We start from the raw sequence: 25,211 nt of genomic DNA, 5'->3' as shown, positions 1-25,211 counted from the left end.
TTAAAGAACAAACCTCACAAAATTGAACAAATCAATGTTTTGATTCTCAGGTAAATGTATCTTGTTTAAAGATTGTTTAGATATTTTTACTGGAAAACTAGACCAAAATAGTAATTACAAAAGAAAAGAAAAAAGGTTCATGCAGTGCAGTGACCACCGATACAAATGACTAGGCGACCTCCAGTGATCAGTTGCTGTTAGTGTGAACGCCCCAACAGAGATAAGCATTCAGACAGACCTTCTCCAGGTCCTGTGGTGATGTTGGCCTCCACCTCTGGACCGTAGGTAAAAGTTCTGGCGCGGATGCGGAAGTTGTACGTGACTCCGTCAGCCAGATCTTTGATTTTCAGCCACAGGGGGGCATTCCCCTTCATGTCCACTGTCACGATCTTACTGACGCCTGGGGGGGAGGGGGAGTGAAGACAGTCGACACAGGCCACTGAGGACTCTAGACAAACACACTGCTTTTAGTTCAGGCAACAAGGGCTCTAAACACACACGCACACACACACACTATTTCACACACGCACACGGGCTGAATGATCCTTGACAAATATTACAAATAAGAAAGGCACTGACCATCAACAGGCATACAGGGTTCGTAGATGAGTCTGTAGCCCTCAATGATGCCGTTAGGGAAGACAGGCTCGCCCCAGGACACATTGACTGAGGTGGTGGTGAGCTCACTGAAATGGATGAAACTGGGAGCACTGGGAGCTGAAAGAGAGAGAAAACAATTAATAAAACAAAACATTTAATCAGGAGAGAACAGTCTTGTGGCTTCATAGCTTAAATACCTCTGCCTGTCTCCCTTTACAGAGATAAGGTCTTTAAACCCATTTTGGCACAACAAAACAGCTAGAACAAAATTACCTGCCATTCTGTATTTGTTTCTATCTTTGAAAATTCAGAAAAATAGTAGATATAATATAAAGACAAATCTTTTTAAAGGAAAGAAGACAGACACAGACTGAAGAGAAACAAAAGTGAAGAAGAATGATTGATGTATTGTACAGCCTGTACTATCTAGCTCAACTGCACAGCATGAGCCAAAATCATTTCATGCCAGTCAATGTGTTCTTTCAAATACACAGATTTTTCACAAACAAACAAACAAACAAACAAACAAACAAACAACAACAAAAAAACAAGGCTTTCCAAAACAGGTAGCTGCAACCACAAACACCTTTAGACGATAACAATACTAGTACTTCAATAAAAGTACTGTCCCCCTTCAATGGACGCACGCCTGGTGTTGAACTGTCCTAATGAGCCGGGAGGAGGATAAAGACGAGCTGGAGGCGCCAGTTTGAGAGAGAGAGAGAGACACATGCGGCCGCTGTGTGTATGTGTCTGTGTGTTTAAGGTGATTTAATTGATTTATGTCAATATTAATTAATATTAATAGTATTAATATTTTCGTTGACTGCTCAGCCGGTTCCTGCCTCCTCCTTGGCCATCCTTACCCATTACATTGGTTTCCATCCTTCTATTTTAAGGTCACACAGAATATTGCTTCCTTTTTAACAATTGTATTTTTTCTTCAAAAATGTTATTAGAATATAGAGTAACAATAAAAGAACCATCACAGCCCAAAACACAATTGGCTGGAACACCATTTAATTCATCTGATCTGTTCTCAATATACTAATTTGACACTTAACTTTAACATAACCAGTTGAATAATATCGGATGACAAAAAATGATTCCCTTTTGTGGTGACAGAGTGAAAAGCAAATCTCCTCCAGAAAGAAAGAACAATACTGAGACTGTGTCCCACAGCCGCTCAGAGCTGTGAGCCAACGCACAGGCATGCTGAAAGAAACCACAAGAGCTGCATAACAGATTCTGGATAAAAGCAGCAGCTCCTCTGAATTTTAGCATATCGAACTTTAAACATACAAACAAGTGCAGATGGGTTTGTGATGTGTCTTGGCCAGTTGTCAGCAGTGATTCACATTCCAAAAGTTTTTGGACACATAAATAATGAAATCATTTCAAATAGTTTCAATCATTCCAATCCCCTGACTGAAAATAAGTGGAACCCTTTAATCCTGTGTTAGTTATATTCACTTCACCAGAGCCCAGTTTTGCATATGCTTTTTTGCGTATGCATTGCTTTTTGTACATGAAAACCTCAATGCATTTCATCATAATTTTTGAGCGAGCTAAAAGAAACCTTTTAGCCCAGTAAGGAAATTAGCCATTAGGCCTTAACTGTAGGTCATGCACCACATGAAAGCCTCACTGCACTTAGACCACCTTGGACTATGACCTCTCAAAAGTTAAAATCCAACACTTCATAATAACTACATGGTATAAAGTATTTGTAAAGCATTAGTTTGTAGTTAATAGATCATTTATAAATTATTTTTCTACATTATTAATTCATTAAAAAGCTACATATAAATAGTATGTTATTTGTTTCTATTCACTTTAGCAAATTATTTATTATTGTTTAATAAATTAACATATAGGCAGTTTGATAATGTATTTTTTTTTTTTTTTTTTTTTTTAAATCCTTAGTATACAACTTGTTAATCATACCTAACTGATGTATTTTAGTTACAACCAGTGGTAAAGAAGGGTTTATGAGAACATTAAGAAAGCATCAATTCATAGTTAATAAAGATATTAAATATGTAATGAATTGGATACACATTTCTGCTTAATTAATGTGTATATTAATGTTTTAGGATCACTTACTATTTAATCAATTAATGCTTAATAAAGGTTTTAATAAAGCACTTACTAATGGCTAGCTAAGAATTTTGCATGACCTAATCTAAAGTGAGAACTATATATGCCTAATTAAACATTTATTAACATGGTTCAACAGTAAGTATGGCCAGCTGGCCAAGGGCCAGTGTGAGAGTTTCGCACATTTGGGACAGTACTTCATTGTCACTAAATCTTCCATTGATCTTGTAAATGTGTCGTACATGTGTCCTAGTCTGATTATTTCATTTAAATTTCAACTGCAATTTCATTTAAGAAATATCCAGTTCTCTTTTGTTACATTCTTCAAAGTGATGTGTGAAAGCACTGACCCGCTAAAAACATCACAACTTCTGTAATCTGTGTATTAGATTACAGAAAGCGAAACGCTCATTTAATGCGAAGCGTGCAGCACATTCCAGCCTCTTGCTGTGTAACAATCAAATGGCCATGTAGCGAACTGCTTATCCAGAAGTGTGGAACTTCCATCAAACAGACATAGAAACTGACACAGTGACCATCAAAATAAAAGTTCGGTTTAAATGGACGTGTGAAATTGAAAAAATTATGACAAAAAGTATATTACTACTGCATAGTAAAAAAGTAATATTCATTTTAATAATAATAATAATTATTATTATTATTACTATTTTTATTATTATTATAATAATTATTATTTTTAAAATTATATCAGGAATAATAATATTTTTGAAAATTTCACAAGTGTGTTGTAGTGAATGTACGTTTTTAATTTATACAATGATTCTCTGTTGTGCTCACATTATTTAAAAAAAAACTGTTTTAGATTCAGCTTTGAAGATTTTATTGAAGCACTTTTTTTAATACAATAATTTAATTTGATGAACTCTTTATGAATTCATTTGATTAGTCATATTTTGATAAAACAACATGGAATTTAGAAAAATAAAATAGAAAACAGAATTTAGGAAAACAAAGCAGAATTAGGGAAAAAAAATATTTCATCGGGTCCTATTTTTTATGCCTTGCAAACTTAAACATTTGTATTTTCTTTGAAGTGATAAAAGTTGTTGATGTATTGAATATCTAATTTTGCTCATTGAAACTTGTCATCAAAGTGGTGATTTGGCTAAAAAAAATATTATATGGGAGACAAATGTGTCTTCCTGAATAGAGCTCCTTCCGACCTGAATCCTGAAAGCTGAATTCTTTGTTGATCAGCATTCAAATCTTAGGATGTTTCTGTCATACTGCAGACATTTGTACATTAAATACTGTGTTTGTATCTTTTAACTACAAGGATTGGTACAAATCCGCCCCTGCATTCTCTGGAAAATCATTACATAAAATGCCCTATTTAGTAACCACAAACTACTGTTATTGTTCCATCCGGCCCAGCACTGACAAAAGTAACATGTACAGCGTGACAAAGTTGCTTATACACTTCAGCAGCATAGTAAGGATATTTTCACTAATGAAGTTTAATAGGCACTGAATTGGCAACATATAATTTGAAGTCAGTTATATAACGTTACATGCTCTTTCCTATTTCATTTTTTTTTTTTGTTTTTTTTTTTGCCATTTCATCACTGTCATGTGACCATAGTGATGTGCTGGCTGTTTCCAGAGCGTGTGCACAGATTGTAGCGGGATTTTTGGACTTTCCGAAACTGATTTAAACAGTAATTTTAATTGCAATAATGAGAACAAGCCTGCTCATAAAGCTTAATAGGATGGCAAATGCTAAAGTGAGGAAGTGAGGAAGTAAAACAGGAAGTTTAGGTGGGACATATCGAAGGGCTCACCAGCTTGTTGAGTTCTTCCTCTGGTCGGTGGGCTGCGTGGTCCATCCCCGGCTGCATTGAAAGCAGCAACACTGATCATATAGGTAGTATAGCCAGTTAGATTCTTGAGCTTCACTCCTCCCTCTGGCAAGAAGAGAGTCCGCAGTTTCTCTGTCTCGTTTTTCCGTTGATATTCCCAAAAGAAGATCTGCGTGAGGAAAACAATACATCCCATACATGGATGAAAAGAGAAATGCTGTCTATTTTTATGTGCAAGGACACTGCAAGTGCAAGTTGGAGCACAAAAAAATACTTACACATTCCCCTCATTCATTGACTTCTCGACATAAATAGGTGGTTATACTCTTTTGATACTTTCTTTTGGCCAACATCACATAATGCACTTCAACAATGTCAGTGAAAAAAATCCATCCGAAATGGCAGAAAAAGCGAGAGGATCTTTGACTATAAATAAAATTAATTCAAAACAAAAATGTATCAATACAAATAGTTCAGTCTAATTAAAATGTACTATTTTACCCAATATTTGTGTGTGCAATGCATTGTTAAGCTTATTAGAGTAGCAAATCATGAGCTTGACAACATAATGAGTTGCCACTGAATTTATTTAAAATAAGTTGCAGCCTACGTAGAGCATTCTAAATTGTTAATTAATGATGTTTCATTTTTTATTAGAACGCTGCCAATATAGGCAGCTAAAAGTAGGACCATCATAGAGAAAATATGTATTGAAGTCATATTGCAAGCCATTTTCCAATCTGACCTTATAACCCTGAATATCTCCATTCTGAGTCTCCAGCGGAGGCGGGTCCCAAGTCACATCAAATTGCGTGGCAGTAGCTGATTGGATGACCACATTTTGAGGTGGGGCAGTCGGAACTGTGAGAGAAGAGAAGATTGATTAAGCTCTAATGAGCTAAAACATGGTTCCCCTTATGTATTCTGGGATTATATGTAAACAGAATCTTGCAGTTAATAAAGGTTTAACCTGCTTCTCCCACAAAAACTTCCTGCGGTGAACTGATTGGTCCCTCACCCACAGCATTGTACACACTCATTCTGATCTCATAGCGCTTGTGTTTCATTAGATCTACAACAAAAGTACACAAACCGATGTCAAATCATAACACAATAGTACTGATAAGGTGTGTAAAATTGCATTTCAAAGGTTCACACAAAAAATGAAACTCCCAATGTAGTGTCTAAATCCATATGTAGTTCCAAACCAAATACTTAATTTGAAAGCTACAACAAGTAAGATTTTAAGTGAATAAAAATTCAGTCAGGCATGGTCAATTAATGTGAGGAGTAAATAATGGCATACTTTTCAGTTTTGGGTGAACTATTCATTTAATACTTAATACACGGACTACCAAATAAAAATGACAAAAAAATCTGATGTTCTACATATTAAATGTTCTCCTGGGGCCAGTGGACCATCTTTGTTTCATTAGCCTTGACTCAGTCTTTGACCAAGAACTGTGTTGGCTTGAAGCCAGAGTAAAATGAAAAGATGAGTCAATCTGGTTATCTTCATCTGAATTCGATTTTCACACTGGTCTTTTGCAGCTGTCAACAGCAAACAGAAACCAGACCAGTCTTAAATTCGTTACCACTCAGTCTGCTCAGCCTCGAACTCATGAGGTGAGAACAGGCTCACAGATAGCACATAACAGTCAAAACAAGGCCACATGGAGACTGCATATTTTCAACTCTTACGGTAAGTAAATCTTTGCTTGCATTGCATTAGACAGATTCATCAATCAGTTTTATGGACTGGGAAAAAGAGCCAGAGAATGGGGTTGAAGAGAAGAGAAGAGGTTTGAAAATACCAACTAAAGAAAGTAACTTACGGTCCAGTTCATACTGAGTGAGGGAGGATTCGCTGAGGTTCCGTATGCTGTAGGGAGCTTAAGAAGAGAGGAATAGGTGGAAATTGATGAAGAATGGCGAATGAAGAATATTTTTTTTTTTTTTTGTATATACTGTATACTGTATCTGAATGCTTACAGGTGAGTTCTGCCCAGCCGGTTGAAGCGCCGTTGATAGTGTGAACGCTGTAACTTCTGAGCCGGTCATAAAGCAGCTCTCGATATCGGATTCGGAATCCCAGAAGAATTCCATTAATCTTATCCTCAGGAGGTGGCTGAGGACGACAGGTAAAAGACTCAGCAAATATCATCACAAGATAATCAACATTGTCATGAAGTTTTTCTGTGTGATTTGTGGGTAGGGTTGAATAACGCTTTGCAACCACAGGTAATCTGTAATCGGAAGCTGTATAAACACAGCACCCACAATTTTGTCAACTCAGGATTTGAAAAACCCCAGATGTATGTTGCTAAGAGCTGAAGGAAAGACATCTTTCATGCATTGCTTTGGATGAATGCAAGGAAAAACCAGATCAAACCAACAAACTATACTTTGGTGAATTCTAAGCACAAGTTTAATGATCATTCAAGCAAATTCCCCCTAGTAAAGCATGAATGAACTGGTTCTGGGGGAGAAACAAATTTACTCACTCTTTCTCCTCAATGAATAAGGACATGAACCAAAATTTGCTTCCTGAGGCCTTTCAGATCTGCCATCTTTGAAAAGGTAATTCAGGGGTAACTTTAAGAACATGTGTTTAACACACATACTATGCCATCCTGCTTTGTAATTACAAACCATTGATGGATAGGTATGGCTGTTGGGTCGTATGAAACAGAAGACACTTTCCACGAATAGGGTACACTTTGGTATACTTTTACTTTTTTGTATGCATTAGAGCAGAGGTATAAATCCTATGTTTGGGGGCCATGCCATCTGCTGCAGGGCTCCATGTTCCTTTATTCTATTCTATTTGCAAAAGGAACATTTGGGAGTCTAAAATTTATATTTCCTATTGACACACTGAAGCTGAAGATATAAAAAAACATCTTAAGCCAAATGTTTGTGTAAAACATCTTAAGTGCCTAAGACTTTTGCATAAATGTATGTTTTGCAAAACATAAATGGAACTATGGGAATTATGCTGTGACTAAACAAAATCCAAAATAAATAAAAACTGTGTTATATCTTCAAAGTAGTCACCCTTTGCCTAGAATTTGCAGACATGTACTCTTGACATTTTCTTAACCAACTTCTTGAGGTATCACCCTGGGATACTTTTTAAACAGTATTGAAGGAGTTCCCATCTATGTTGGGCACTTATTGGCTGCTTTTCTTTATTATTTGGTCCAAGTCATCAATTTTGTTTTTAATTTTTTTTTTTATTAAATTTTTGTTTTATGTACAGATTTAGCTGTTTTGGAAGGAAATTGGTACTTTAATTAACCAAAGTGGCATTCAGCTGATCACAAAGTATAGTCAGGACATTACTGATGTAAAAAAACAGCACCATCACTATTTGAAAAAAAGTCATTTTTGATCAAATCTAGACAGGCCCCATTTCCAGCAGCCATCACTCCAACACCTTATCCTTGAGTAATCATGCTAAATTGCTAATTTGGTACTAGAAAATCACTTGCCATTATATCAAATACTGCTAAAAGCTATTTGGTTCATTAAATGAAGCTAACATTGTATTTGTGTTTGTTTTTGAGTTGCCACAGTATGCAATAGACTGGCATGTCTTAAGGTCAATATTATGTCAAAAATGGCAAAAAAGAAACAGCTTTCTCTATAAACTCATCAGTCAATCATTGTTTTCAGGAATGAAGGTTATATGATGCTTGAAATTTCCAAAAAACTGAAGATTTCATACAATGGTGTACACTACAGTCTTCAAAGACAAAGGACAACTGGCTCTAACAAGGACAGAAAGAGATGTGGAAAGCCAGATGTACAGCTAAACAAGAGGATAAGTACATCAGAGTCTCTAGTTTGAGAAATAGATGCTTCACATGTTCTCAGCTGACAGCTTCATTGAATTCTACCTGCTCAACACTATTTTCATGTACAACAGTAAAGAGAAGACTCAGGGGGAAGAATTCTTCTTATGGGAAGAATTGGCCACTTTGAAACAGAAAAACACAGACATTGGACAACAGATAATTGGAAAAGAGTGTTATGGATCTTAACCCCATTGAACTTTTGTGGGATCAGCTAGACTGTAAGACAAGACAGCCACATCTATGACAAGTGCTATAGGAAGTGTGGGGTGAAATGTCTCCTGAGTATCTGGACAAACTGACAGCAAGAATGCCAAGGATCTGCAAAGCTGTCATTGCTGCACGTTGATTTTTTGATGAGAACTCTTTGAAGTAGTTTAAGTAGCTAAATATAATTTAAAAAAAATATATATAATTGTAATAGCAACTTTTCACGTTATTAATGTGCTGACTATACATTGTGATCAGTTGAATGCCACTTTGGTGAATTAAAGTACTAATCTCCTTCCGAAACAGCAAAATATGTACATTATTCCAAACTTTTGGCCGCCAGTGTATATACAGGAAAAATAATCTTTTTTTTTTTTTCTGGAAATTAGCTAAATCATGTTTTTTTAAGTATTAAAGATGCACTCAGTATTTTTCTTCATCAAAAATGTTTACTCCTAAAGAAATTAAGTCAGTCTAAGACAATATCCATAATTGTGTACATGTCCCAAATTTCAGTGACAGGGTTTCAAAAATGGCAAACCTCCCATAAAATGGATAGAACATAAAACATCTAATTTAATATTCAGTTTGACCCCCAGAAGTTGACAATCAACATTTTCTGATGGTTTCTGATGATTTCAAATGCCATTTTCAAAGCAGTTCATTTTCGAAATGGTATGGAGAGTGCCATAAACAAAGTAGAAATTCCCACCCCCTTACCTGCCAGCAAATCAGAACTGAGGTTGTGGTGTGTGGTGTGACAGTGAGGATGGTTGGAGCTTCATCTGGGGCTGTAGAGAGAGAAACACAAATAAATGGAGAGACATTGATAGATTCCCTGTGAATCTAATTCCATTTCAAGCACATCAGCTACAATGTCGTACGCTACATAAACACTCAAAGTGTGTCAGAGGACCGCATTGTTAAACAAGCCAAACCTGTCTTACAGTCTGACAAATGGTCGTGGGTTTTTAATAGGCATTATGCACAAGCCTGTTTCACTTCACTGAAGTTGCTTAGGTATAATTTAGTCTCGTAGCAACCAGTGATACTGTATTACCTCATTTACACTACTGCCTCCAGCAATGACATCATCGCTGGAACACAATAGCATCACCTGTGTTCGCAGTAAAAGCTTGGCTGCTATCTTGGCTATAAAACAACCCTCTCGTAATAGGCTACAGGCAGAATAGAATCTGTGTGTGAAGCATAATGGTCAATTCATGTGATGCAGATTACATTCAGAATGACTCTACTATATGGTGTGTGTTTGTATGCGAATGAGTATGACAAGGAATGAAGGATAAAAATCCTAATACATTTTCACCATACAGAAATCGGTTTTAACATTAATGCATAAACCTTTTAAGACCTACCATGAGCTCAGACATAGTTAAGCAATGAAAGGCTTTTAAAGATGGCAAAAGTCTGTGTAATTAATAAATGTCAATATCTGAAAATAGCTTCTACAACTGAAATCCCACCAATCAGGGAAGTCACTGTTGCCATAGAAAACTGTGGCAAAGAAGCTGAGTAGAAACCGCCCACTCCCATGAGGCATTATGATTGACATAATCGAGCTGTTCACCCTACACTCTCAAACTACTTCCATGTTTGTATATACCTGAATATTTTCTCAACTTACAATATTTTGCATTCATGCATATAATCAATGATTATACAGAGCTTACTTAAAATCTAAGTCAAGAGTTTTATATTTAACCATTAGTTTTGATTCAGTTTCACTTACATAGCTAGCATGTTTCTGAAAAAATGTTCTTACCATCCTGTAAAGTAGTGATGGCTTCACTCTCTTCACTGTAGTCACTGTCTCCAATATCATTAGTAGCTTTCACTCTAAACTGATAGGAGGTGAACGGCTTCAGTCTGAAATAAAATCATACACCCACAAATCAAGACAAAAGATGCAGCTCAGAATTTGATTTGCTAATTGTCTCAATAAGTGATGTAAAAAGTGCTATACAAATAATATTAAACTGAATCAAATACTCTCAGTTTGTTTGCTGCTTTAGTACTGTGTCCTTATGCATGAATTAATTTTAATTCAAATCACTAAAAACCTTCCTGCAGAAGCCTTTAATGTGATTGTTGTACCTGTCTACGATGTAGGAACTGGACTCGTGGCTAACGGATGCAGAATGGACTGTCCAGTTCTTCTGAGGCAGCTCTCTGACTTGAATGGTGTAGTACCGTACCGGCGATAAACCATCGCTGCCTGGTTCCCATGACAGCAGCACACTGCGTGCCTGTACGTTTTCCTGGGGCACCGTGGGATGGCTGGTGGGCTGAGGCCGAGCTGGGGGTCAGAAGTCAAACATAAACACAAAATTGTTTTCAGAGGTCATATATTATGATGTTGTATGCACAGTAAGTAACTTAGTTACAACACTTATTTTCTTCATTTTTGTGTGACAGTATTTCAGCTGTTAAAAATAGTCTTATTTTCCAGAACAAAGCTACTTTTTTCAGTATGCAGGAAAAAAAAAAAATTCTTTCTCTTTTACAGTATATAATTGTGAAGTTATTTCATTCAGACAGCAAAAGAACCTGTTCAATAAATGAATAAATGATCAATTCAAGTTCCTATGCCAAGGTCCTAGTAAAATAGGTTAGTTAAATGCTGTAGTTCAAATATTCTAATTTATATATCAGATTTGAAAACATAGTGATTTTCGAATCTGATATATAAATTAGAGTATTTTATAGTTTTATTAGTTATATTTAGTGTAAATGTACTGTATATGTTTAAATTAAATGTTCACACCCTAATCAAGATCCTCATTATTTTTGTGAAAGATAAATACAAAAAATCTGATCTGTTAAATATTTTAAAAGATTTTGCCCGTTTAAACATCTGAAATGTTAGTAGCTTGAAGAAGAGCTAACTACTTTATCAAATGGGCTTTATTAAATAGCTTGACTGTAGTGACTGTTTGAAGCTACATTTTCAAAGTAGCTTCCCTAGCAGCTGGGTTTTATGCATGGACTCATTAAACATAAACTCACTGAACACATATAATCCTACAACACAATGAGTGTTTTAAAAAAATGCACGAGATTATGGTGTATTTATGATTCTCATATCAAATTGTGTAACCATTCTTTGTAAGTCTTTCTGGACCACTGCGCTGCATAAATATTCCAAGGTCTGATTATGATGTTCTAGTAGAGGAATGTGGCTTCGCTTGAGTGGAAACCAGTGCAGCAAAACTTCCGCCAGACTTCTCATACCACACCAAAGCAGGCCTGGCTGGAGGGGATTCATTTGTTTATGGATCAACCTCAGTGGACTGTGAACTTTTCAGTCCATGTAAGACATGGATACACAAACATACTGCACATTCTGTGTCAAATTATGTGTCCCCATGACCCATTCCACCAATAAGATCATGGCTGAGGAATCATAATCAGACCCTTGGTCATTTAGTTTTTGCTTCAAGTCATATAAGAGTCTGATGCTTAGTTTGGATCTTATCCTGCTCCACTAATGATGTGTTACGGTAACATGCATTACCTCTCTTCTCCGTGGTGACCACCAAAGCCTCCGCTGCTTCTCCCCAGCCCTTGCGTGTCTGCGCTCTGATACGGAACACGTAGACGGATTCCGGTCTCAGTCCGGTGACCGTATACTGCCGTGCACTGGAGTTCAACACGTCAAATGTGGCTGTGTTGCTATTGGTGGAGTTTAGGCGATATGTGATCTGATAAGCTGCAGAGGAAACGAGTAACATCACAGAAATCCATAAAGCCGTGTTAAAAATTCCTGCGTTGCTGGTCACCAGCATACAGTATGTTGTGTTTTGAATGCTGATATATTGGTGTCCCTAACAGGCTTCCTAACCTGCAAGTCTCCCATGGTCAACCAGCTTCATCAGAAAGACCATGCTGGTTGACCAACACTGTTTGCTGGTCCATCACCAAGACCAGCACCAAACCAGCACTAAGAAGCATAAACAAGACTTGGCCAGCATGGAAATTGATATTGGTCTAAGCTTGTCATGACCCTTACTTAATTGAATTTAAGAAAGTTTTTATAAGCAATTTAATCTATTTAATTCAAATTAAAACAGTTTAATTGAGCCAATATAATTTAGTTGGAATAGGTCAAATCAATGCAATATATTTGGTTTAACTCAACTTTATTAGATTCATCAACATATTATTTTTTTATGCTGGTCCAACTTAAATGTATTAATTTACTAAGGTTTATTTATTTAATTGTTTTATGTTGGTCCAAATTATAATGCCATCCCAGTATGACTTTTTGTTTACTGCATTACGCAAATTAAGATTTTTAGCAAAGAATATCTTAGCGTGCTGTAGGTCCATACAATGCAAGTGAATGGTGGCCAAAACTTTGAAGCTCCAAATATCACATAAAGGCAGCATAAAAGTAAACCATAAGACTCCAGTGGTTTAATCCATGTCTTTTAAAGCGATCAGATTGGTTTTGGGTGAGAACAGACCAAAATGTAACCCCTTTTTTACTATAAACCTTGACATCTGCAGTCTCCTTGGTGATCATGATTTCAAGCTCCATTACACTTTCTCACACCATCTAGCATGCTGTGCATGCGTTAAGATCTAGGAAGTGTAATCAAGCTTGAAATCATGATCGTGCCAAGAGACTACAATGACAAAATTTACAGTGAAAAAGGAGTTACATTTTGGTCTGTTCTCACCCAATTACATCACTTCAGAAGACATGGATTAAATCACTGGATTCGTATGGGTTACTTTTATGCTGCCTTTATGTGCTTTTTGGTACTTGAAAATTTGGTCACAGTTCACTTGCATTGTATGAAAAAGCAGACATCATATTTCCATTAAAATATTTTGTTTGTGTTCCGTGGAAGTAAGAAAGTCATACAAGTTTGAGACGAAAGCGTAAATGATGAGAGAACAACCATTTTTGGGTGAACTACTCCATTAAATGTGAAAGCAATTGGAAGGAGCTGTAGGTGATGTTTTAAAAAAAAAAAAAAAAAAAAAATACAAAAATTATATATATAGCTTGAAATAGCATAACATGTCCCTACAACCTGACAGATATCACTGAAATAGTTGTCGTAAGAAATCACAATTTTCTCTGTTACAACCCTGGGCTCTGTAAGCAGCAAAACATCTGGACAACATCTGCCATGTTTTTGTTGAATTGTATTGCATGTATTTTTGTTGATATAGGGTTGGCTGACATGTCTTTGGAGCTTGGAGTTTTGGAGAGAGGGCGTGTTGTTGAAATGAACAAAATGCTGGAAGTTAGCAAAACATCTAAAACCACTTAAAACAGCTTTAAAGGAGGATTCTGGGTTCAACACAAGTTTTTCTCAACTGAGAGCATTTGTGGCATAATACTGATTACCACAAAAAGTAATTGTGACTTGCCACTCCTTTTGTTTTTTTAAAAAAAGCACAAATCTGGGTTACAGTGAGGCACTTACAATGGATGTGAATGGGGGACAATCTGTAAATGTCAAAATTCTCACTATTTCAAAAGTATAGCCACAATACATAAACAGTATGTGTATTAACATGATTTTAGTGTGAAAAATTGCATGCTAATATTTTCTGTTAAGTTACATCCAATTTTACAACTTTGTTGCCACGACGATGCAATGTCACCAAACCCTGAAACCTTATAATGACTGTAAAAAGGACAATTTAAACAACTTTACAGCTCAAAATTCATGTAAGTGCTTTTATAAAATTATAAGCTTCACATTTCTGCTTTAAAATCCTCCAATAATTGGCCCATTCACTTCCATTGTAAGTGCCTCACTGTAACCTTATTTTTTTAATTTATTTATTTATTTTTTTTTTAAGAAAAGGACTGACGAGTCAAAATCATTTTTTGTGGTAATCAACATTATGCCACAAATGCTGTCGAGTGAGCTTAAATTGTATTAACCCAGGAATATTCCTTTAAGAATGGGTGAAAAAAGGCTCTGTTCCACAAAAATTTGTAATTCTCTTTGAGTGATATTCAGCACATGTAGCATTAATTAAAAACTAAAATAGAGGGTATTCCGTGAAGAGCTTGAACTCATGATGGTAAAAGAAGGGCATTCTAAAGACACATATTTATGTATAAACACAAACAGATATGCACACATATTTAAATACACAAACACATGACAAACAAGCAAACAAACTTTTGTACCCAGTATGATGCCATTAGGCTGAGAGGGTGGCTGCCAGATGAGTCTGACCGAAGTGGTGCGGACTTCAGGAAATAGAATGACCACGGGTGGCCCGGGCACTAAAAAAAGAACACAATACTTTGTTTTATTCTACAATTTTGCTTTGTATGTTCTTCAAAGTGATTCTTTAGTGAATCTACATATATTGTTTGATTATGTTCAACTCTTTGATGGGGAGATGTTCACCAAAGTCCAAAGGCACAACTTGAAACTTGAAATGTTCTGATAATAAGATTTTGCAATTTTGACAAACAATACCGCACGTTTGATAATCGTCTGATGTTAACTTGTTGTCTCTGTATGCAATGTACTAGTATGCCCACCGTCATCTAGGGTACGCTCCAGGATCGGAGGGGAGCTGGGTCGGCCGTCTCCGATGCGGGTGAATGCTAAGACCTGGATTTCATACAGAACATACTTCCCTAGTCCAGTCAGCTGAACACTGTGGCTGGCATTTCCCTCCACTGTCCAGAACTGCAGAGGAGAGTCCGAGTCCTTCTCCTTATACACCACCTGAAAGTAAGAAAGAGATGGAGAGAGAGAGAGAATACTGTAGTTACTGTAGTAACGTCCACAGTGATACATTTTCATTTGAAAACACATTGATTTTACACCTCTCTTACAAATTGGAACAGCATTTTTCTTGTCTGATTAGGGTCTAACAGACCTTATAGCCCAGGATGAGTCCATTTCGGTCAGGTTCGGGAACTTCAAACCAGCGGACCAGAATGCTGCTGGAAGTGGTGGCAAATGCAGAGACATTTGTAGGACCACAGGAGGGGACTGCATTGAAACAGATGAAGAGAAAAAGAGAGATGTTGGTTTATACAGAACAACGCTCTGGTTGAATGGATGTATTTTTAAATCATCCTTTCTGGATATATCTATGCATTCCAAGTTAACATGGTTGATGTCACAGATGTGCTTATTTTATTAGTGATCTACAAATAGTGCTAAATACTGAAGATTTCTTCAATTTATTTTTCTTCTATATATTTATTTTACATCATAATGCTACATTTTCCAAAATGCTAAAACTTTACAAGTTTATTTCCAAGTTTAATTTAGATTTTGAATCTCAGATTTTCAATGTTGACTTTTGAACCTCACTTTGTGTCTGTGTTCATGTCTGTGTGCATGAACGTGTATGAGATAGGAGGATTAAGTTTGTACCAATCGCTGGACACATATCACAAAGTCAGTGAAGCTTGGAAGACACCAGATTTTGACCATTATTGGAAAGTAACACAGAGAATCACTCTCCGGCACAAATCCCCAGACACCACGTGCAGGATTGCAGTAATTTGATTGGCTGAAATAAAACAGGGGAGTCATGCGTACGGCCCCATGTGTTTCCAATTTCCTCAACACTCATTTATTCCTCCCAAACTCAATTCCCTGAAATCTGGTAACTACAGAGACCAAGCTGAGCGGAAGGAGAGAAAGAGGCAAAAGAGGAATGAAAACACTTACCGGTATGTACCCCACACATACACCCGTGTGTGCAGATCTGTGCCCATTTAAGTTTATTTAAACAGGAAATCTTGTGCCCACGTACAGTGCATACAATTGGATGATTTACGGCTTGCATTAAACTCAACATATGTGAACAATGCAAAGCATTTCAAATTCCATATAATAAAACCGATCTGTCTGATGCTAAAATTTTACCAGATAAGCCTCATCTTGAAGCCGTAAAATAGCCAATATATGCACACATCAATACAATCCTACATTATTGTGGCAATCATTAGTTCATAGAATGATCTTTAATCTTTACATTGACTGGCAACCATAAATGGCCTACAGTTAGGGTAATGAACCATTAAATTAAACGAAAGATATTTTTCGAGTCAATGTTTTGCATATTAAGTGTTAATTTATTTTTAGCCATCACTAAACTGAATTATAATATTATTATTTAATATTTAATAAAGTTAATACAGTATATGATATTAATATTTAATATTTTTTTTAAATCTTATGTTGGACATTGTCAATCCTGTACTCTAGATATCGGCATCGGCTATGATATGTAAAAAACATATTGGCTGACCACTAGTCAAGGGGCCTCTCGTGGCTACTTGCTTTTGTATATAACAAAAAAGCATTTCTTTGGTAAAAAAAAAAAAAAAAAGAAACAAAAAAACATTTTTTTAATTGTTTTATTGTTACTCATGAAGCCTGTTTTCTTCTTACCAGACTCTCGGGTTCTGCCCCTTACGGGCTGACTCCAGGGTCCCGCTCCGATGCCGTTGATGGCCTGAACTCTGACCTCATATTCCGTCCACTCCTCCAAGTCCTCGATGGTGAATTCTCTCTCCAAGCGGTCTGCTATGACATTCAGCAGGGCTTTGGACTGGGCTCCAGTCCTGCTGTACTGTACACGGTAGCCCACAGAATCTGGGTTCCCATTATACTCCCATTCGGGAAGAGGCTGTCAGACAGCAGAGAAAGAGTGAGAAGAAGATATAACAGACATGAGAATAGTTATGTACTGTACATTGGATTTGTGTTTCTGTGCCACATACGTGTCTATTTTCAAGAACATACCACCCATCTAAGCCAAAGGCTGGTCTCGCTGGCTGTCCGCAGGGTTACGTTGGCTGGGGCCATATCAGGAGGAGCCTGCAGGGTCTGGATCTTTCTGGAAGGCTGGCTGGGTGGACTGGTGCCCACTATGTTCACCTGACGCATTCGGAACCTGCAAATCCCATCCCACACTTGTCTAAATAAAACTGTTACACTGTTACGTTTGGTTTAAGTGATCAGATCGCTTTGAAACCCATCTGTATTTAGCACTGACGATTTGTGATCGGACCACCCAAAACTGATGTTAATACCAGATGTAGATCAGAGTTGATGGGACAACATATAAAGAAAGGAATGAACTTTGACTACATAGTGCTCTCAGGCCCTCATGAGGCCTTATTTGACAATGAATTCAAGTAATGAAATATTTGATAAAAAAAAATAATAAAAAAAATAGATGTATTACCTATAGAAGGAATAGGGGTTGAGGCCGGTGACCTCCAGAGAGCGGGCATCAGGTTCATTGGCCAGCTGATGGACTATAACCCAATCCTCGTTTTCTCCCACCACACCGACCTGAGAGCAGAGGAGGGGACAGACTCATTCAAGTGTTCAAGAAAAGATCTAGACATGAATTAGAATGTTTCACCCCCTGGAAAAAGAGTGACCCACCTGGGCCTCCACCTGCCAGCGAGAAATTGAGGTCTTGCCATCGTATCCTGGCTTGAACTGCAGGGTTACTGAGCGAGGGCCAATGTTTGAGATGGCCAGGTTTGTGGGAGGGCCGGGAAGCTCTGAAGAGAGAGAAAGAAATATTCTCTGGTTTACAATGTATTAACTTTTTAGTCTAACTTAGTCTTGAATATTCATGCATAATACATCCTGGGTAGAAGGAATTGTTTTAGATGCAAACATTACAGAGATATGAAAATGTTTATCAGTGTTATGGCGCCCTCTCTAGGTCAGATGTGGTGTTGAAAAATAACATTTAAAGGAATATTCCGGGTTCAATACAAGTTAAGCTCAATCGACAGCATTTGTGAAAAAATAAAGATAAAATAAAATAAAAATAATTTTGACGTGGAATATTCCTTTAACATTCTTCCAGTGCATTGCTCTCTACATTCAAATGAAATGTCATATAAAAATTATATTGACTTTGACAATGTGACATGATTTTACTGATGTTTGACAATGTGAGTCTCGACCTCAGTGTTAAGGTGTTTTGAGTGGTTGTTACAGCATTGCTCTGTGATTGCTAGGGTGTTCTGGGTAGTTACTAGTATTCTTGTTGAGGTTGTAAGTATGTTGTTATATGTTTGCTAGGGTGTTCTGAGTGGTTGTTAGAGCGCTGCTATGCGGTTGCTAGGGTGTTCTGGGTAGTAGCTACGGTGTTCTGGGTGGTTGTTAGCAGTTTGCTATGTGGTTGCTAGGGTGTTCTGAGTGGTTGTTCTGAATTTTGCTATGCAGTTGCTGAGGTGTTCTGAGTAGTTGTAAGAGCTTTGCTATGTGTTTGCTAAGGTGTTCTGGCTAGTTACTAGTGTGTTCTGGCTGGTTGTTAGAGTGTTGCTATGTGGTTGCTTGGGTGTTCTGAGTGGTTGTTAGTGTTGCTTTGAAGGTGCTAGGGTGTTCGGATTAGATGCTAGCATGTTTGCTATGCTGTTGCTGATGTGTTCTAAGAGGTGGTTAGAGCATTGCTACTGTATGTGGTAGCTGCTAGTGTGTTCTGGATGGTTGTCAGTATGTTACTATGTGGATGCTTGTGTTCCTGGAGATTGTTTGCATGTTGCTATGCAGATACCAAGGTGTTCAGAGTGACTGCTAGAGCATTGTTATGCAGTTGCTAAGGTGTTCTGGGTAGTTGTAAGAGCTTTGCTATGTGTTTGCTTGGGTGTTCTCTGTAGCTGCTAGTGTGTTCTGGGTGGTTGTTAGAGTGTTGCTATGTGGTTACTAGCAGGGCCGGAGTGGCAATAGAATAGGGAATATCGGGAGATTTCCCGCTGGGCCGGTCAAAAATTGGGCAGGTTAGGTCCGCATGTTGATTGACAAACTTTCATCATATGTCGCATAACAATTGCCAACAGTCCGTAACATCCGGTATTTAAAGGATCAGAATTGCGTTCCGTATTAGAGCGGACGCAGTCTGTATTTTATCATCTCACACCCAAACAAACGAGAGAGTAGCCTGTGAGAGATGAAACTGATGTGCTTCACTTGACAGTGCGGGAAGGATCACGGAAGATCCATCGAGAACAGATAGGCTACTAATAGCTGAATGGATGAACGTGCTTCAGGTACAAGATCATCACAAGTTTAATACTGACTGCAGTCTCACAATCTCAGTTAATTAATCTCTGAAATCCTCTTCCCTAGCAGTGCAGAATGATAATAGCAAAATAATTTTTTGTCACAAAATAACAGAATACTTAAAGTAAATGAATACAGATGCAACAGCACGACACGGTATGAAAATAATGGGACTTCACAGCTCTCAAAAGATTAAACTCAATGAAACAAACTGCACAGAGTGCATTCAATGTTGTATAACTCTTTAAAACCCTCTTAAAGAGACAATAACCATTTTGCCTTTGTCCTGAACATTTACATTCCAAGTAAAAGAAAAGTACAACTGTGTTATTTTTAGTCTTTTATTTCACTCTTATCATTGTAAAATGGCACGTGTTTGAATGGCATGTAAAAATGTAAAAAAAAAAAATCACTCAAACTTAATTGTTTCACTGGATCTGTTGCTATTTTAATTATCTAAAATACAAAGCACTGACCATGTACTGTGAGCCTGTACATCTTGAAAGAGTTATAAACATTAACAGTTCTATAGTGTTATTATGTGCCTAGATAGTCTTTAAAATAAACTTAGTTTACCCAAAAATGAAATTTCTCTCATCATTTACTCATCCTCATGCCATCCCAGATATGTATGACTTTCTGTCTTCTGCTGAACACAAATTAAGCTTTTTAGAATAATTTCTCAGTTCTGTTGGTCCTTTCAGTGCAAGTGAATGGTGATCAGAACTCAGAAGGTACAAAAATCACATAAATGCAGCATAAAAGTAATCCATACAACTCCAGTGGTTTAATCTATGTCTTCAGAAGCGATATGATAGGTGTTGGTGAGAAACAGATCAATATTTAAGTTTTTTTTTTTTTTTTTTTTTTTTTACTATAAATTCCCCTCCCTGCCCAGTAGGGGGCGATATGCTTATGTAAATCACCAAAAACAGAAGAAGAACTCTTAAGAGAGAAGAGTGCTTATGAAAGTGAAAGTGGAGATTTATAGTAAAAAATTACTTAATTATTGATCTGTTTCTCACTGCTTCTCATTTACTTGCATTGAATGGACCAACAGTTCTTCTAAACATCTTCATTCATGTTCTGCAAAAGAAAGTCATACACAACTGTGATGGCATGAGGGTGAGGAAATGATCAAATATCCCTTTAACATTCACTTATTTTTACAACACATACAATGATGTCTTATGACAAAGTGAAAATCTTAGTGAATGCCGTATGTGGTATAATGACATGGAGAGCTTAAATAATTTTCAAGTAATTACATATGTTGCATATTTTTGCTGTGATCTTGTTTTATTGTTATCATCTTCACCTCCAACCCCCCTTTTGGGTGTGGGCTGACTTGGAAATGACATCCCAGGCTGAATATGAATCCCACTCCGGCCCTGGTTGCTAGGATGTTCGGAGTAGATGCTGTGCTGTGTTGCTATTCTGTTGCTGAGGTGTTCTGAGAGGTTGCTAGAGCATTGCTATTGTATGTGGTTGCTAGGGTGTAATGGGTAGTTGCTTGTATGTTCTGGAAGGTTGTCAGCGTGTTGCTATGTGGTTGCTCATGTGTTCCTGGTGGTTATTGCATGTTGTTATGTAGTTGCCGAAGTGGTCTGTTTTGTTGTTAGAGTGTTGCTGTGTGGTTGCTGAGGTGTTCTGAGTGGTCATTAGAGCATTGCAATGTGGTTGCTAGGGTGTTCTGGGCAGTTGTTCTGTGTTCCTGGTGGTTGTTAGTGTGTTGCAATGTGGTCGCTAGTGTGTTCTTGGTGGTTGTTAGCATGTTGCTATGTAATTTATAGGGTGTTCTGTGTGGTTTCCCGGGCATTGTTATACGGTTGCTAGGGTGTTGCTATACAATTGTTAAGGAGCTCTGGGTGGAAGTAGCAATCACCATTAAAAAATTAAATAGTTGTCACAGTTTTCCCACAATTAAAGGTCACTCAGTTACAGATGCCATTGTAGAAAATCACTGTTCACAATCAACCATGATTAAATTAATCCAAGTATCCAATAACAAGATGGTTATTGAGATTAAGTGAGTAGTATTCAGCTGGTCATGCATTTCAAAAATGGCAGCTCCCATGAGGGCACCCCTGCCCCATGTAGAATAAAACAGCTTTTAGAAGGTTACTGATATGATAGTCCTCATCTCATTTGAGTGGTCATGATTTTATACAAACGTTTCAAAATTAGTTTTCATTTCTTTAGGAGTAAAATGTTTTTAATGGGGAAAAAATTACTGAGTGCACCTTTAAATGTATGAGAGAGGTATTCTGAAAAAGGAACAGGAACAGTGCAACAAATCATTCCCAGTCACAGATATTATCCAGGTTTTTATCAGAAGATGAAATATGTCTACACTTAAACTCTTTGGGAATGACATGAAAACAGAAGGGTCTGCATAACTTTGGGCAACCAGGCTAACATGGTGAGACACCATGACCGTAAAGGATTCATATATCTTTCAACGTTAGCATTTCCTTTTGAATGTGTACAGTTAGTGTATGGTTTGAGTCTGGAAGCCATAAACTGTCTAATGAAGCAATATAGGAAAACGATCTGTGTTGTGGGAGTCATAATCTTGAACTCTACACAGCCAGTGCCTTCTGTCAGTTACTCTGCATGTGTCTGTGCTGCGCAGTTGTAATAATGAGCGTTTAGATATTTAACTTTATAACACTCTGTAGTGCTTTAAATGGGAGCACTAAAATCAGTTGTGGTCTAAATGTTTGGAAGAGGAAAATTAAGGAAAGATTGTGTATATTTCATTATGTGTGTGCTTTTCCCTCTTTTATTAAAGGGGTGTAATTTTTTGTTTAAATAATTTTTCCTATCCCAGCTTAATATACAGACAATTATATGTAGTTCATTTTAGGTTGATTCCCCTGAAAAGTTTAAAAACTGAGGCTCTGTGGCACTATCAAAAGATTGCACTGTTTGTTTGAGCATTTGTTTAACCCTTTACCTGGTGGTACACCTGAGGAGATAGTTGAAGAGGACAGTTGACCCTGACCCTTGGAGGTCATTCCAGCAACCTCAATGGTGTACGTGGTGAGTGCTGTCAGTCCAGTAACTCTGTACTCCAGAGTTAGATTAGGCAGGTAGTGTGTGACTCGTGTATTAGTACGGTTATACTCCTCCCATGATATACGATACCCTAGGAAACAAAAATTAATCATGAGACTAATTATTACAGCACTGCAAATAGTGTATATGATTTTGAGAGCGAGGGCTAGTGATTCAGAAGCTGGGGAGTTAAGGGGACAGTCACACTTAATTTTAGGCATGTGATATGGTAACGGGATATTTTTTATATTTTTGACGTGAACCTTCAGGGCTCCTGATATGAATACATAAAAAATGATAAATAGTAAATATAAAATTTTTGAATATATTGTCTGCACCATTTTCAAGACCACAAGCCATGCATCGTCTGTAAAACGTCTTTTCAGTATACAAAATCATGGGTCAGAGTTTACCAACTTATAATAAGCAGTGAAAGAAAAGGTTCTACCAAGATAGCAATCCTGCTTTAGACAGGGTCGGGTCTTTTTGGGAATCAAATGCAAACTATTATATCTTCTACTGAAATATTTGCCAGATCAAGGAGCTGGAGGAATTGCCTAATACAATGTCAGAATTTAGGCGATCAATGGCATCAAAGCAGGATCCTGGGGTCAGTCTGTACGGGGCAAAACTTGTACCTGTCAGAACACCATTCTTCTCATTGGGTTCTCTCCAGCTCACTTTAAGAGAAGTGTCGAGAATCTCAGTGAAGCTCAGGTGTCCGACAGCACCAGGGGCTGAAAACAGAGATCAGACATCAGTCAAGCTCTGAGAACTTCTCAGGTACAGTATACCTGGAGATTCAGAGGGTCAGAGGCAGTAACAGAAATTAACTTTTGCATTCAAGGGATAGTTCACCCAAAAATGAAAATTCTCCCATCATTTACTCACCCTCATGTCATCCCAGATGTGTATGACTTTCTTTCTTCTGCTGAACACAAACAAGATATTTAGAAGAATATCTCAGCTCTGCAGGTCCTCACAATGCAAGTGAATGGTGAGCAGACTTTTGTAGTTCCAAAAATCACATAAAGGCAGCATAGAAGTAATCAATTTGACTCCAGTGGTTAAATCTATATCTTCAGAAGCAATATAATAGGTGTGGGTGAGAAACAGATACAAAATGAAGTCCTTTTTACTCTAAATCTCCACTTTCACTCTCACTTTTACTTCTAAAAGTGAATGTGAAAGTGGAGATTTAGAGTAAACAAAGGACTTAAATACTGTTCTGTTTCTCACCCACACCTATCATGCCACTTCTGAAGATATGAATTTAACCACTGGAGTCATATGGATTACTTTTATGTTTAATTTATGTGATTTTTGGAGCTACAGAGGTCTGGCCACCATTCTCTTGCATTGTATTGACCTACTGAGCTGAGATATTCTTCTAAAAATCTTAATTTGTGTTCTGCAGAAGAAAGAAAGTCATACACTTCTGGGATGGCATGAGGGGGAGCAAATGATTAGAGAATTTTCATTTTTGGGTGAACTATCCCTTTAAGGGACAATATCTGCCACCTTGATTTGATTTTCATATATATATATATATATATATATATATATATATATATAGTTTTTTCTTTATTGGGGCATATTTTTTCTAAACTATGTCATACTTCTGTCAAATGTAATCAATTAATCTTAATACTGTAATTAGATCTCACATTTTATACAAAAATGTACAGTATATACACACAGATCTATCTACCTAGAATATAATATTAAGAGTCAATTACAAATAAATTGGAGGAATTAATTACAGAGGCATTTTTGCCTCACATTTAAATTTTTGTGGACATTTTTGTCCTTTTTAGTGGCATTTTTGCCACTAATCCCCTTTAATTTTGGACCCTGGTCAGAGGTTATCTCACATCCGCTGCCTCGTATAAATATTTGTCTCTTGAGTACAGTATGTACATAACATGTAATGTTTAAAGTGTATGTGTGTATGAACAGCACTCACTGTCTTCATGTGTACGCAGTCTTCGTGGAGGACTGCGTGGTCCGTCTCCTGGTGTGGTGAAGCAGAGGACGGAGGTGAAGTACTCAGAGAATTTCTTCAGGCCGGTGATGTGGCCCACATGCACGCTGTCCTGAAAGTTTGGCCGAACCGTCACTATTGTCATTTCATCTTCCTTTCCCGGTTCCCATGCCAACAGCTAAAAGAGAGCCAGGGACAACGATAGATTACCAGTTTTCCTTAACTATTTCTAAAAACACTGGAACACCCTGTTGCAATTGCGTTTGGTGATGCTAAAACACTGAGGGGCATATTTTCTAAACAGTTGCACCATTTTAGCACATGGTATTTTAACGCAAACCCTGCATCTTATTTCCATTGCATTCACAGTAAAACTCAGCCAGTTTGAATGTTGTGCCATGCATGTCTATGTTCAGTATTTGTCATTTTTCCTGGACAAAACACACCTCCTTTCTATTCAAAAGATGCATACAGGGGGGCCTGGGTAGCTCAGTGGTAAAAGACACTGGCTACCACCCCT

The 25,211-nt window shown here is 37.3% G+C and overlaps 1 protein-coding gene across 2 annotated transcripts in view; it reads right to left on the bottom strand.

Annotated features, from left to right (window-relative positions):
* The window catches only part of sdk2b (sidekick cell adhesion molecule 2b), a 490,694-nt gene that overhangs the window by 30,040 nt on the left and 435,443 nt on the right, over positions 1-25,211 (bottom strand). For both annotated transcript variants that reach the window (XM_051673659.1, XM_051673660.1), the window contains exons 19-39: positions 24,674-24,869; positions 23,346-23,444; positions 22,607-22,798; positions 18,013-18,134; positions 17,807-17,916; positions 17,362-17,512; positions 17,008-17,245; positions 15,476-15,591; positions 15,132-15,321; positions 14,769-14,867; positions 12,123-12,317; positions 10,703-10,904; positions 10,371-10,474; positions 9,308-9,378; positions 6,513-6,648; positions 6,356-6,412; positions 5,491-5,592; positions 5,266-5,381; positions 4,503-4,689; positions 580-717; positions 239-448 (exon numbers count right to left, since the gene is read on the bottom strand). In XM_051673659.1, coding sequence (XP_051529619.1) covers positions 239-448; positions 580-717; positions 4,503-4,689; positions 5,266-5,381; positions 5,491-5,592; positions 6,356-6,412; positions 6,513-6,648; positions 9,308-9,378; positions 10,371-10,474; positions 10,703-10,904; positions 12,123-12,317; positions 14,769-14,867; positions 15,132-15,321; positions 15,476-15,591; positions 17,008-17,245; positions 17,362-17,512; positions 17,807-17,916; positions 18,013-18,134; positions 22,607-22,798; positions 23,346-23,444; positions 24,674-24,869 — 3,031 coding nt within the window. The remainder of the gene's footprint in view (positions 1-238; positions 449-579; positions 718-4,502; positions 4,690-5,265; positions 5,382-5,490; positions 5,593-6,355; positions 6,413-6,512; positions 6,649-9,307; positions 9,379-10,370; positions 10,475-10,702; positions 10,905-12,122; positions 12,318-14,768; positions 14,868-15,131; positions 15,322-15,475; positions 15,592-17,007; positions 17,246-17,361; positions 17,513-17,806; positions 17,917-18,012; positions 18,135-22,606; positions 22,799-23,345; positions 23,445-24,673; positions 24,870-25,211) is intronic.

This window comes from Myxocyprinus asiaticus, chromosome 36 (assembly GCF_019703515.2).
Source record: "Myxocyprinus asiaticus isolate MX2 ecotype Aquarium Trade chromosome 36, UBuf_Myxa_2, whole genome shotgun sequence".
NCBI lineage: Eukaryota > Metazoa > Chordata > Actinopteri > Cypriniformes > Catostomidae > Myxocyprinus > Myxocyprinus asiaticus.
This window is presented reverse-complemented; position numbering and strand designations above follow the sequence as displayed.